This window comes from Rhinopithecus roxellana, chromosome 6, assembly GCF_007565055.1.
Source record: "Rhinopithecus roxellana isolate Shanxi Qingling chromosome 6, ASM756505v1, whole genome shotgun sequence".
In the NCBI taxonomy this organism is placed as follows: domain Eukaryota; kingdom Metazoa; phylum Chordata; class Mammalia; order Primates; family Cercopithecidae; genus Rhinopithecus; species Rhinopithecus roxellana.
Window position 1 is genome coordinate 132,762,948 of NC_044554.1, and position 15,526 is coordinate 132,778,473.

The 15,526-nt window shown below is 41.0% G+C and overlaps 1 protein-coding gene across 2 annotated transcripts in view; it reads left to right on the forward strand.

Moving 5' to 3' along the window:
* The window catches only part of C6H7orf31 (chromosome 6 C7orf31 homolog), a 44,684-nt gene extending 30,476 nt beyond the window's left edge, over positions 1-14,208 (forward strand). For both annotated transcript variants that reach the window (XM_010375925.2, XM_030932930.1), the window contains 3 exons: positions 8,309-8,483; positions 8,790-8,881; positions 13,154-14,208. In XM_010375925.2, the coding sequence (XP_010374227.1) occupies positions 8,309-8,483; positions 8,790-8,881; positions 13,154-13,975 (1,089 nt within the window). In that variant the 3' untranslated portion in view covers positions 13,976-14,208. The remainder of the gene's footprint in view (positions 1-8,308; positions 8,484-8,789; positions 8,882-13,153) is intronic.
* Positions 14,209-15,526: the final 1,318 nt, after the last annotated feature.

Consider the following 15,526-nt stretch of genomic DNA (forward strand, 5'->3'; position numbering starts at 1 on the left):
TCCATATATTATCTCGTGGCATCCAGCAATCCATGAGATAGGCAAGTGAGAGGTTGGAAACATTTGAATTTTACTTGGCAAATCATTATGACAGACCCAGCATGTGGTCGCTGCCATGTCACAGAGTCATCTATAAAGTAAGTCATTTCCTGTTTGTTTTTTGAAGTTAAACGTCAAAAAGAATTCCTAACGAATCATCTGTTTTACTGGATCTCTTTCAGTTTTTAAGCAAAATCTATATCTAAGCAACCCAGAAATATGAGAGGTTATTCTAGAACCCATCCTATCATTACATGTTCTTATAGCCAAAGGCTCCAGATCTGTAGCTAAGTTTCTTCCTAGTCACATTTTTCTAAGTTTTCCTCATGTCACATTCCTTGGCAGCCATCCTGAATAGCTATCCTCTGCCTGAGTGTAAATCCCGATACTTTAACTGAGGTGCAGAGACCCCTCAGGATCTGCCCTTACCTCCAGCCTGCAGCCTGGCCCCACCCTCTGGTTCCCAAACAGGTTCATGGCATTTCCCTTCCTGGAAGCCCTCCTCCAAGGCCTTCTCTGCCCAATACTTGTTAATTCAAGGCTCAGCTCAACCCTCCTTGTTTCTGTTGTGTAGCAAAGAGAACCAGGTCAGGAGGCCTGTGTGCTTGCTGGTCACTCCTCTGTTGCCATTTGCTGCGTAAGTTATACGAGGCAGATTATTTCCCTTTTCTGAGCTTTAATTCATAAAACATATCTGGGTAATTTCACTAAAATCTGTCCTGTAAATTTCACAAGATATGCAGATCATATGAAAGATTCAAAACCTAGAAAACACTATAATTTGTAAGGCATTATTATTACTCCAGCAGAAATGATAGCTCCCTCTTCTGACTTCTACCACACATACTGTAACCAGTAACTTTTCACATGTACTTCATATTTCACCAACTAAATTATGAGTTATTTGAGAACAGAACATGTTATGTGTATATCCCCACAGTGCATTATACATAAATATTTTTGGCTGATTATTTATTTCTTATTTCTGATGGTTAATCCCACTTTCTTAATCTTTATTAACTGCTCTTAATTTTCAACCTTTCAGATTTTCTTCTGGCTCATCCCTAACTCTAATCAAGTTTTGCATTTCCCTGGACAAAGAAGTGAAAATAAAATAGATACTGAGCTTCATGGGAGTAACTCATGACTCACCTTTTTTTTTCTCTAATCTCTAGGATAATACCCTATACTTGTCCTTCCTATTTTTCCTGCCTTTCATCATTTAATTGGGGGAGGTAATCTAAAGCATTCTGTATTTACAATGCTCTGTTCCCATTAAAGGATTTTTTTTTTTTAAGAAACAAGGTCTCGTTATGTTACCCCGTAACCAGAAAGAAGGAATTGTTGAGTATAGCCTACAGCTGCCTCCTCATGTCTTTTAAGTTTGGCCTAAAGATTTCTCCATATAGAATGAACTGCAACCTAACTGGATGCATAAACAGAGTGTAACCTACTGTTGTGCCAATCACCTAGTTTTGGCTGTTTCTGTGTCTCAATTCTGTTTTCTGTAGGTCACTTTCCTTTTTCTGTCCATAAACCTTCTTCCACCACCTGGCAGTGGCAGAGTCTCTGAACCTATTTTGGTTTGGCGACTGCCCAGTTTATGAGTTGGTTTTTGTTTAAATGCTTTAAATTCTAAAATATATAAATAAAAATGAGAAACAAAAAACAAAGAGATAGCCAAACGCGGTGGCTCATGCCTGTAATCCCTTTGGGAGGCACTTTGGGAGGCCAAGGCGGGTGGATTACTTGAGGTCAGGAGTTCGAGACCAGCCTGACCAACATGGTGAAACCCCGTCTCTACTAAAAATACAAAAATTAGCTGGGCATGGTGGGGCATGCCTGTAATCTCAGCTACTCAAGAGGCCGAGGCAGAAGAATCGCATGAACTTGGGAGGCAGAGGCTGCCGTGAACCGAGATGGCACCACTGCACTCCAGCCTGGGTGAGAATGAGACTCTATCTCAAAAAAAAAAAAAAAAAAAGAGAGAGAAAGAGAAAGAGAGACAGATTCTGTCTCATGCTGCCTTTCTCAGGTCTATTAATTATTTAACACCAGGCTGGAGTGCAGTGGCTGTTCACAGGTGCGATCATGGCACACCATATTCTCAAACTTCTGGCCTCATGCATTCTCCTGCTTCAGTCTCCTAAGTAGGACTGCAGCTGTGCACCACCACACCAGGCTCAGGAGGATATTTTTTATAGTATTTACCTTTCCTATTGCCAGAGCAGTGGTCCTCAACCTTGCCTGCGCATTAGAATCGCCAGGGGTGCAGGCTACAATTAAATCATTCTCTGAGAATGGAACTCATAGCAAGAATGCCTTGTTTTTCAAGGACTTGTGACTTGCATTTCTGGGATAATAGTCTTCCCTCTCCTTCTACTGTACCCAGGGAAGGAGAAGGGATACTACCAACCTGATACACAGGTCCAAAAATGTGTCACCCAGCTGCCAAACAGAAAACTCCAGGAACCCTATGTTAGTACTTTCCATCCAAGCCAATAAGAAAATACATATAACATACTGCTCCAAAACTTATGAGTTCTGTGACCTGGGTAACATACTTAATCCTTCAATACCTGGTTTCCTCATGGACAAAGCAGGAATAATAATAAAATCTACCTGATAGTGCCATCCTGAGGATGAAATACACAGAAAAGCACCCAGCACGATATTCGTACATCGTAAGCTCATAATAAATATTAGCTGCTATTATTATTATTAATTATTATTATTCCAATGCTTATAATATTTTGTTGACCTAGCAACATAAAGAAATGGATAACCTTGGAAAGGAGAATATTCCACATAAGAACGTTAACCTTTTAAAAATTAATTCCCGGGGCTTCATGTTAACAGAGTGTGTTAAATGTCGTTTTCCCTCCTCCTTTCACGTTGCATGTGGATGCAGCAGCTCTGCCTTCAGCAGCTACTGAGATCAGGCGCCCCTTTCCCACCCAGACCCCAGAGCTGCCCTAGCTTTGCCTCTTTGGACTGGCCCAGTTTTCCAGAGTCATTAGTGGTCATTGCACTTATCACTCTATTCGGGGCCTCTTCTGCTACCCTTCTCTTCCTGCTGAGATCTCTTCTCACTGACCATTTCCATCCATTACCGAATCAGTCAACATTCCTTTTCCTTTTCCAATTGGCAAACATAAATAGGTTTTATTTTTGTTTTGAGATGGAGTCTCGCTCTGTCACCCATGCTGAAGTGCAGTGGCATGATCTCGGCTCACTGCAGCCTCCACCTTCTGGGTTTAAGTGATTCTCCTGCCTCAGTCTCCAGAGTTGCTGAGCCCACAGGTGAGCCCCACTACGCCCAGCTAATTTTTGTATTTTTAGTGGAGACAGGGGTTCACCGTGTTGTCCAGGCTGGTCTCAAACTCCTGGCCTCAAGTGATCCTCCCTCCACGGCCTCCCAAAGTCCTGGGATTACAGGTGTGAGCCACTGTGCGCGGCCCATACATAGGTTTTAATACTTGACTCTTCTGGGCTGTATCATTGCTTACTCAAGTGGCTGAAGACTTTTGTCCAATTTCTCAAGAGCTTGAATGTCTAGCCTTAGCTTTTAGGATATGAGAATAGTCTCTAGGATGAAATCTACCTTGTAATAGTTTTTTTGTTAAGATGAGATATAATCACAAAGGTCAAGTGCCATAAACCTCCTTACCTTGGACTTTTTGAAATGTTTTTAACAAAACCATTTTCAAAGCCTCGCTGAGAATAACACAACGTTCATTACAACCCAGTTTTCTGCAAACCTAAATATTTGGACAGACCTTTGGCTTCCCTTTGAGAGAGAGCTCACCAATATCACCCCTTCAAAGGGGAGCAGTTTTTCTTCGCTCCACCTGCCATCTTTCCAATCTAAAATGCCCATCCCCATCCTAGAGATACTTTCCTCATTCCAGGGACAGTTCTCTCTCCAACATACCACCCATACTCCACACTCATCCTTAAGTGGCCAGAATAAATTTGGTGATCATGTGGGGACCTCCTTTAGAAAGGAGTCATCTTATCAAATAACTGGACGCCCACAGTGCACCTCTCCGTGGCCACCAGCACCCTGTGCCCCCTCCCACCTGTTCAGACCCATTGACATACAAGGGGCCCAGAATGGGAAACAAATGGTCTGTCTCTGTCCTCATCTACTGTCTCACACCACGAATGTTCCCGCCATTCCATCTCAGGCAGCACTGTTATCCAACCAGGTGTCCTCTTCTCCCTTCAACCCTCTCTTTCCTAAGCCCTGACTAGATGCCAAAAATAATTCTCTCTGCCAGTCTCTTATTTGCTCCTTCTCTCCATCTCTTTCTCTCTCTCTTCATTCCAGATGTAAATGAACAAAGTGCCTTATCATAACCTGTTAGTATAAAAATGGTGCTAATACAATAGAATTAATTAAAATATCTAATAAAGAACCAGTATTCCCAAATGCTAAGGCCTCTGCAAATGGCAATGTGGTCTCCACAGTAAACCTTTTAACCTCCCCTATTTAACCTGGTTAAGCCCCATCATTCAAGACTAAAATAAAACAAACAAACAAAAAAACTATATTTGCTTTTTTTGTTTCATTTAATATATTACAACCATGTTATATTTAGTGACAATTTATGGAGTTTGGTGCCTAGCACAGAACTCTCAAAAACTTTTGCATGCAATAGGTATTCAGCAAGTGTTTAATAAATAGGTTATGAGTTACATATATTATATGAGCTATGCTGGGAATGTTACCACAATTTATATAGTACTATTCCTCTGAGAATATATTCCAAATTCAAAACAACTAATGTCACTTCTTTGTAGACTGGAGTGTCTGCCTAGAAACTAACATCTCAGGAACTGTAATTCCTTTCTGCTGTGGGCTTATCTTCCATATCAGATACAAACTCTACCCTGAGTTTAGTATATTGAGCCAATGAATACCTTTGGAGTGAATGATTTCCACCACCCCTCTCTCACTATCCTCTCAGAGTAACATCCCCTTAACATACTGAAAACTGATCAATTCCCCTCTCAAATGTTTCCTGCCTCTTTAGTCCCTTCTCAAGACATCACAGGCTACAGTAAAATTTCACATTGCTTATTTCCTTTCCCATGCCCTTGAATGTGTTTCAGTAGGTCTCTGTTGTTAGTTCCACCAGTGTAAGACACAAGATTAATCCAGCCCCGTAGAACAATATTTTTTTAAAAGCCCTTCTTGGCTGGGCATGGTGGCTCACGCCTGTCATCCCAGCATTTTGGGAGGCCGAGACAGGCAAATCACCTGAGATCAGGAGTTCAAGACCAGCCTGGCCAACCATGGTGAAACCCCATCTCTACTAAAAGTACAAAAATTAGCCAGGCGTGGTGGCGGGCACCTATAATCCCGGCTATTTGAGAGGCTGAGGCAGGAGAATCACATGAACCTGGGAGGCAGAGGTTGTAGTGGGCGGAGATCGCACCACTGCACTCCAGCCTGGGGGACAAGAGCAAGACTCCATCTCAAAAAAAAAAAAAAAAAAAAAAAAACAGACCTTCTTATTTCCAAGTAAGCTGGCTCTGCAAATAATGAAAAAGGGGATCAAAGGGGGCTTTCTTTATCCCTGAATCAGTAAGACACATATTTGTTAAAGGTTTATAGGGGTAGCAGTGCCTTTTCCCATGAGTACTCTATATGTAAAATGGAATCACTTCAATCTCAAAGGGTTGCTATGAACAGCATAACCCTTAGGCCCAGGAACTTTAGAAGGCCCCACACTTTAGAGGGCCAGTTCTGGCCTTCCACTGGCTGTGGCCCTTTCTGTGGAGCAAGCGGGTATGTTCATCCGGAGCCCATGCTCCCCTGTCTCCCTCCCCTGACCATGATCTTGAACCACAGAATTCCCTGACCAAATGGCTTTGAACCCAATCCTAGGCCCTTCTTGGGGTCTATTCCTCAACTCCATCCTCCCACGGGTTGGCAGTGCTGCCAAGCTGGTATATACTTCATGGCCAAAGGAGTGACCAAAATATGACTGCATGCCTATTTGCTAGAAGTGGGGTGGGGGGTAAATGGAGTGGGTAAAGAAGAAAGCAGTCAGGGTGCTGAGACCAGGGACCAGCGGCTGGCTTTTCCTGAACCACCCTGTCCCAGTGCAGAACTCGAAGTAGTCCAAGAAGTCCAATTTTAAACCTAGTCTTCCAGGTTGTTCCAGAGATATTTTGTCAAAGCAGGTGAAAGGAACATATTTTATGTAACATTTATTTACTTGATTTATAAATTAAACTATTTAGACAAATGGAATACGGACTTGCATTTTTTTTTTTTTGAGACGGAGTCTCGCTCTGTCGCCCAGGCTGGAGCGCAGTGGTGCGATCTCAGCTCACTGCAAGCTCCGCTTCCCAGGTTCACGCCATTCTCCTGCCTCAGCCTCCTGAGTAGCTGGGACTACAGGCGCCCGCCACCATGCCTGGCTAATTTTTTTTTTTTTTTTTGTATTTTTAGTGAAGACGGGGTTTCACTGTGTTCACCAGGATGGTCTCGATCCCCTGACCTCGTGATCCGCCCGCTTCAGCCTCCCAAAGTGCTGGGATTACAGGCGTGAGCCACCGCGCCCGGCCCATTTGTACTTTCATCCCAGGCCCTCAAGTGTTAAGGGTGGCCCTGGCTGTAAGGGCTACCCAACAGCCTAATGTTCAAGAAATGCTAGTTCCACACTTGCCACCACTATCCATACCTCTGCTCCTGCTGTTCCTTTGGCCTCCACATCTCTGCGCATCATTCAAGACCCAGTTTCTGCTTATAACATGACATGGCCTCTCATCTCCACCCTCCCTCCCTGTTTCCCAGGTCCACTTCCCCATTCAGGTGGAGTCAATCTCTGCCTTCTTTGAACTTTCAAATAATTGTGTCTCATGGTCGAGCATGGTCTATAATCCTAATGCTTGATAGGGTGAAATAAGAGGATCACTTGAGGTCAGGAGTTTGAGACCAGCCTGGGCAACATGATGAGACCCTGTCTCTACAAAAAGTATTTTTTTAAAGAAAAAGCCGAGAGTGGTGGTACAGGCCTATATTCCAGGCTGTTCAGGAGGCTGAGGCCAGAGAATCACTTGAGCCCAAGGGTTGGAGGTTTCGGTGAACTATAATTGTACCACTGCAGTCCAGCCTGGGTGGCAGAGTGAGACCCTGTCTCTGAAAAAAAAAAAAAAAATAGTACTATACAAATTTCCTTCTTTCTTTTTTTTTTTTTTTTTTTTTGAGAGGAAGTCTCACTCTGTTGCCTAGGCTGGAGTGCAGTGGCGCGATCTCCGCTCACTGCAAGCTCCGCCGCCTCCTGGGTTCACCCCATTCTCCTGCCTCAGCCTCCCTAGAAGCTGGGACTACAGGCGCCCGCCACCACACCCAGTAATTTTTTTGTATTTTTAGTAGAGACGGGGTTTCACCTTGTTCGCCAGGATGATCTCCATCTCCTGACCTCGTGATCCACCCGCCTCGGCCTCCCAAAGTGCTGGGGTTACAGGTGTGAGCCACCGTGCCCGGTCCATAAATTTATTTCTTTTATGACAAAGAATTACTTTTTAAAATCTTTTTGTCATTTGTGTTTCATGCTTTATCTCCGCTACTAGCGTTCCTGGATGGCAAGATTTGTTTCAGATCCACGCTTGTTTCTAACCCCTACTGTGCACATATAGGTGCTCAGTAAATATTAAGTATCATAAGAGAGATACTGAGAAAAGGTGAATTTCTAAGTAACCAAAAAGACTGCAGTGAAACTCACTTATTCACTCATGTTTACATACATAGCTCTTTTGAAAATATAAAGTAAAACTCTATAGTTATGTCTGAAGAATGAATATTTCATTTGAATTTGAGTGATGTAAACTTCATTGGAAATTCATAAAGACATCAAATGGTTTCATTTCAGGCATGGAAGGAAAAGTAGAAGCCATACAATTTTAGTTAAACTTAGCCAAACGAGCACCTCAGAACCCTTTGTATTGCTAATAAAATTTTATTGGAGGTAGAGTATTCAGGGACATTTCTCCAATACACATTATCAAAGTCCCGGCTAAGGCAAAAGACTTTTAGAAAACACCTTACCATTTTTTTGATAGAATATTGTGTTTAACTCTATATATGGTTCCAATTATAGCAATTAGTAGTTAACTAGTAATTAATGACAAAAAAAACCAGTATCTGACTTCAGCCTGGAATTTCCTTTGCGTCTTTCCTGCTGAGATGATGAATCAGCTCTTATTCTACTAGATGACATTAACAGCAGTAATCTTTATGTTCATATTTTAGTTTCCTAGAGGTGTTGAGAAAAATAAGCCAGTATTCTACCCAAAACCTCCTAAAACCTTCGCTCCTAACACTTCTTTAAATTCATGGGACCCTATTTGCTCTGCCAAAGAAGCCAACATACAAAGAAATCTTGAGAGGTCCCACTGGCTCACTTCATACACTCATGATTTTACAGGTATGAGTTCACTTTCATAACAAGTACAAATTAGAACAAAATTGGAATATTTAACAAATGCTATGACAAGCTTTCAACTTCTCATATTTTTGCCTTTTTCTCAATCTAAGTATTTAAATCCTAAGTAATAGGAATTAAGGTGGGTGGTAAATTTCTCTTCATGGGTAGCTGGGAGGTAGGGTTGGTTTTCATTTTATTGGTTCTAATTATATTACAAAGGGAATGAGTAAGTTTTCCTATAAAGGGTAATATAACTGCCATTCTTCATTTACCCTAACAAAATAATAAGACGATGTTTCCATTAAGGTCTGGGGCCCATGGACCCCCTTGAACTGGATGATTACCATGAAAAGGTGGTAGCAGAGTTAACAGGACAGATAGGATTTGACCCAGAGCCTGTAAGTAATTACAGTCAACTCTCAGTTATTTGGGGGGAAAGTGCTGGGCTCTTTCTTGCTTTGCCACTTTTTGTGTCATGGGTTTTAGCAACCAAGTTAGCAAATGGAAATTTTTATTCATTTTAGAAGTAAATTCTGAGCTGATTTGAAATGGTTTGAATACTGTGTCTGCTGTTTGGGAAAACAAGCAAGATTTATTTTCTTGGGCTAGGCGCGGTGCCTCACACCTGTAATCCCAGCACTTTGGGAGGCCGAGGCGGACAGATCACGAGGTCAGGAGTTCGAGACCAGCCTGGCCAATATGGTGAAACCCTGTCTCTACTAAAAATACAAAAATTAGCCAGGCATGGTGGCGCTCGCCTCTACTCTCAGCTACTCAGGAGGCTGAGGCAGAAGAATTGCTTGAACCCGGGAGGCAGAGGTTGCAGTGAGCCGAGATCATGCCACTGCACTCCACCCTAGACGACAGAGTGAGACTTCGTCTCAAAAAAAAAAAAAAGATTTCTTTTCTTCTTCAGAGTGTTTTTTTTTTTAAACAGATTTTCTACTGTGCTACTGTTGCTGAAATAACTTACAAAAGAAGCAGTTTACAAAAGAATTTAACTAATAATTTAATGAGATTCCTAGTAAATTCCGTAGATCTTTGCTTTTTTTTTTTTTCTTTTTTGAGACAGTCTCACTCTGTCACCAGGCTGGAGTACAGTGGCACGATATCAGCTCACTGCAACCTCCACCTCCTGAGTTCAAGCAATTCTTGTGCCTCAGCCTCCAGAGTAGCTGGGATTACAGGCATGCAGCACCACACCCAGCTAATTTTTGTATTTGTAGTAGAGACGGAATTTCACCATGTTGACCAGGATGGTCTCGATCTCCTGACCTCGTGATTCGCCCACCTCGGCCTCCCAAAGTGCTGGGATTACAGGCGTGAGCTACTGCGCCCAGCCCTTTGCATATTTATATATCTTGTACATTACCATGCTTTTGAAGAAATAAAGGCTTCCTCTTGCTATTCATAATAATTGAGAGCTGGCTGAATTACAATTAAAAGCCGATACATTCTCTGCAGATATCATAGAGACTTTTATTTTATTTTATTTTATTTTATTTTATTTTATTTTATTTTATTTTTTGAGACGGAGTCTCGCTCTGTCGCCCAGGCTGGAGTGCAGTGGCGCGATCTCAGCTCACTGCAAGCTCCGCCTCCCGGGTTTACGACATTCTCCTGCCTCAGCCTCCTGAGTAGCTGGGACTGGGACTACAGGCGCCCGCCACCGCGCCCGGCTAATTTTTTTTTTTTTTTTGTATTTTTAGTAGAGATGGGGTTTCACCATGGTCTCGATCTCCTGACCTTGTGATCCGCCCGTCTCGGCCTCCCAAAGTGCTGGGATTACAGGCGTGAGCCACCGCGCCCGGCCCATAGAGACTTTTAAATTGATTATGCAAAATGGCCTGGAAGAAATAATCAAGCCCTTTAATGAGCAAAGGTGTAATCTGTTGGTTTAATTATGTAAATGAGATGAAATGACCTAATAGTTTGTATATGTGTTGTTTTATTTGAGGCCTAAATTTTCTTCTCGACTACAAATTTTGAAAACAAAATTAACATTTTAAAGATATATAAATTGTGAAAAACACATGGAAAAACAACTGTAAGATTATTTCAATTTGAACACTTTAAAAACTGAGCTGGGTCAGGCTTGGTGGCTCATGCCTGTAATCCTAACACTTTGGGAGGCTGAGATGGGTGGATCGCCTGAGGTCAGGAGTTGGAGACCAGCCTAGCCAACATGGTGAGACCCCGTCTCTACTAAAAATACAAAAATTAGCCGGGCGTGGTGGCGGGCACCTGTAATCCCAGCTACTCCGGAGGCTGAGGCAGGAGAATTGCTTGAACCAGGGAAGGGGGCAGAGGTTGCAGCGAGCCAAGATCATGATGGGCGAGGGAAAAAGAAAACAAAAAAACTGAGCTGAGGGCTGGGTGCCGTGGCTCACGCCTATAATCCCAGTGCTTTGGGAGACCGAGGCGGGTGGATCACCTGAGGTCAGGAGTTCAAGACCAGCCTGGCCAACATGGTGAAACTCTGTCTCTACTAAAACTACAAAAATTCGTCAGGCATGGTGGCGCATGTCTGTGGTCCCAGCTACTCAGGAGGCTAAGGCAGGAGAATCGCTTGAATCTGGGAGGCGGAGGTTGCTGTGAGCCAAGGGTGTGCCACCACACTCCAACCTGGGCAACAGAGTGAGACTCTGTCCCAAAATAAATTAATAAAAATAAAAACTGAACTGAACATACTTATTTTACATTACCTTCAGCATTTCCTAAGGTGATATAAAATCATAACACCAGGAGCAGGTTTATAGACTGTGTTTTATCATTCACTGAAGGGTTTTTAATGATTTTTATGTGGAATTTGCAATGAGCATTCTCTAAGGATGGAAAATATTATATGAGCACATATTGTCAGGTGTGTTCAACAACTGTCCAGATTTCCAGAGATTCGACCCTGTATGGTATGTACAAAGTACATATTCCATTATATACAGAATGTTTGCCAAATATATTATATGCAAAATCATTGTGCAGGCAAATCAACTTTTAAATATTTATGAATAACAAGATAAAATATACCTAAGATAATTGGAAGTTTAAAAGAACGTTTTAGTGAATCTTGCTGGTTTCTGATTAAACCATAAAGAATAGACTGAGAAAACATGTTTTAGTGGTAATAAAAATGTGTGTGAAATGTTTTATTGTAGTAGTATAAAATAAAAGCACTAAAAACTGCTTCTTGCATACAGGAATATATATGGTCAAAGTACAATATGATAAGTCCTGTCCTTTTTTATGACAAATTTAACAAAGCACGTCAAAGAGCTGAAGTTTTTTCTTTTCATCGCAGTATTTACTCAAACTTGATTAGCTATAGGCTGTAACAAACTTGTTACCTCAATATGGAAATTTCTCTATGAGCAGACTAGCTTTCAAAAGGATGTTCCTAAGTCCGTTTTTTAAAGTCCAAGCTACAGTGATTATTTTCTCACTACTCTCATTTGTATTATCTCTGCTGTCAATTCCATCATCATTATACATACATTCTTTGGTAGTTTTTTTACTTTAACATATTATTATAAAATGTTTGAACATACAGAAAGGTAAAAATAATTGTATAATTAACACCCATATACTCACCACCTAGATTCTGCCACTAACATTTTACTATGCTTGTTTTATCACATAATCTATCCATCTTTCCATCCCTCTAACAATCCATCATCCAGAAATAATTAAAGTGTATTATTTGTATGCATTTTAGAGTAAATTGCAGACATTAGTATACTTCACTCCTAAACATTCAGCATGTATATTATCAACCAGAGTTCAATATTTGTTTGCAGTTTTTTTTCTTTTAAGGTGAAATAAAGTTCAATGCAATTGCACAGATCTTAAGTGTACATTCACTGAGTTTTAACAAATACACCTTTGTAACCCAGACCCCATCAAGATACAGAATACTATCATTCCAGAAAGTTTCCTCCTCATACCCCTTTCCAGTCAGCTGCGTCCTCTTCCCACCACCCAGCATGTATCTATTAATAGCCCTTTAAATACACTCACTACTTTCGCAGTCACCAGACATAATTGAGTTCATAATATTTATAAAACAACTTAAAAAGAAGCACAGACATGACACCTCAGACCAGTGTTTCTCAAAACATAGCACATCTCCAGCCTCACCGTCACCTGAAATGCTTGTTGAAAATTCAGCTTCTTGTAGCCCATTACAGACCTTCTCACCCACAATCTTGGAGGGTCTTAGGAGCTTAGGAATTTCATTTCATGCCAGCTCTGATGATGATTCTGATTCAGCCAAGATTTAAGGGCACTTGCTAAGGCCTAATAAAGGAGACTTTGGCTAAGATTAAATAACTGCACATACTGCTAATGCCATCTATTAGTGATGGACAGAAGTTTTATTCCAGTGATTCCTTTATACCTTTGAAGTTTAAAAGCAGAGTTCCCACACAGAAAGAGTTCTGTATATCCAAATAAAACACATGCCCCTTTCATATTCACTAAAACCATTAAAGGAGGAAAATGTATTTGGACCCAAATTTCAATGTCTTTAAATTAATATCAAAGAGTATTGCAATGTACACTCCTACACCCATCTCACGTGTACTCAGACAGTGAAAATGGGTATGACTTTTGACCCACCATTTCTGGCAATATCCCTGATTAATTTTTTTCTCCTTTTTATCCCACAACTACAGCAAGAAAAATTCCATCCTGTCTTCAAACCTCCCAGACCATTGGAAGGACGAATTGCCCGATTAATTCAGAACCGGCGTTCTCTGGAGGCTATAGTCCAGCAAAGACCACGTTCCTGTCCAGACTGTACTCCTAGAGTTTTGTGTAATTTTCATACCTTTGTACCCAGTTCTAAAGAAATGATGGCACTTAGTGATAACACACCAGCAGGTGTGACCCATAAAAACCAGGATATTGAAGAGAAGATTATAGAAGAACAGAGCTTGCTGTCTACCTATGAACTCCCATCTTGTTACCCAACAAAAGATCTGACTAGCATTTATGACATAAAGCCATTTCCAAAAATCACAGATACTAAAAAGACAGAAGATTTATACTGGAGACAGCAGTCACTGAAAACCCAACCCACACCTTACTGTAAACCAAACCACTGGATTCACTACGAAAATCTTAAATCTCCCCTGCGTGATCAGTATAATATGTGTCCAAACCCTGTTAGCCTTAGTAAACCTAGTGTTTTACAAAATAAACAAGACATGGAAGCTTTCACTTTAGAACATTTTTTAAGTAAGCCAGAAGAAGAGTTGGTCTTGAACATGGAAAACAATGAAGAAACAAGACCTATTCTTGGTTGGATTCCTAGAGCTGGAGTGACCAAGCCTCAGACCAACCTGCTGGAGCTTAAGAACTCTTTTTCAAAAACTGGTGCACAAAAGCGTTTCCATAAATCAATTCTAGAAGACCATAAAGACCTCAGAGATAATGAGCATTCAGGGATGAAGCACCAATTCTATGGCCATAATTCCTATTATTTCTATAATTGAGATACTCATTCTTCCCTTCAAAACCCGGCCTCTTGCAAGAAGCTAAAAAATATAACAGAGTTTCCTTCATATTGCTGGATTTTGTTTTCTAGATTAAGCCACAAGGACCTTGTTAATGAGGTTTATGCTTTCAGGAATTTGTTAGTATCTGGTTGGAGGAACCCAGAAAAGGTGATGTTCTGACTTCTTGAAAAGTTTAACAATTTGGCAATAAAATATTAGAACTAGAAAAATGTATAGTCTTTAACCTCTCATCTTCAGATTATACTCCAAGGAAATTTTCCAAAATCACAAAAAGCAATGTGTACAACAAAGTACATCGTTTCACCAAAAAAAATTGAAAAGCTGGAAATAACTCAAATGAGCAATAATTAATTAATGACTATACAAATTATAGTATCTTAATAAAATAAATATGAGAACACTGTCCCTTTATGTAAATTTTTGTACATAGAGGCATTAGATAGAAAAGACAAAACTCAAACACCCAGTTAATTGAGGGATGGACAGCTCTACAAACTATATTGTCTTAAAAGTATGTGGACTCTGTTCCTTTATGTAAACATACAAAGAAAATAAGTCAGCGGGCCGGGCGCGGTGGCTCAAGCCTGTAATCCCAGCACTTTGGGAGGCCGAGACGGGCGGATCACGAGGTCAGGAGATCGAGACCATCCTGGCTAACACGGTGAAACCCCGTCTCTACTAAAAAAAATGCAAAAAAACTAGCCGGGCGAGGTGGCGGGTGCCTGTAGTCCCAGCTACTCAGGAGGCTGAGGCAGGAGAATGTCGTAAACCCGGGAGGCGGAGCTTGCAGTGAGCTGAGATCCGGCCACTGCACTCCAGCCTGGGCGACAGAGCGAGACTCCGTCTCAAAAAAAAAAAAAAATAAGTCAGCGAAAAAAATGAAACCCAAAACTCTCCGCATGTACGCATTACAAATTGAATTGTTTTCTTACTCTTAACCTTCTGACTAAGAAACGTAACTATTTCTTGTATGCAGATAAAATTATTTTACTGAAGATCTAGCAATGGCTTTAATTAGCAGCTGGTGAGTTGTAATTATAGCAAGAAAGGAAGGCTTGGTATCAGTTATTACAGAGCGCCAAATCTTCATTTCTGGAGTGTGTTCTCTAAGAGTTTGGCTAACTCCCATATGCAAGTCAATTCATTTAATGTGCCAAGAGGTAGATTTTAAACGTAGTCTATCATGGAAGTTCAAGAGGAATTTCTTTAAGTATTTTGTGAATATTTATTTTAATTTTATGACCAACGTGTCATTTGGTTATAATCTCCTTAAAACTATTCTAAAGTTGGAGAATTTTTTTCCAACTGCATTCTGTACAGCACTAGTTACATTAAGTATCACAGGAAGTAAAGGTTTATATGGTGAAATAACACTGGGGAAATCAGAGCAACAATATCAGTTGCATGACTTGGTCACTGGGTTCTCTATAGCCTTTAATATGTGATGCAATTGGGAGTGTCTGACGTGAGGGAGATAAAGATAGTGTACACACTTTCTATCACAGAGTAGATCACTGGACTGGAATT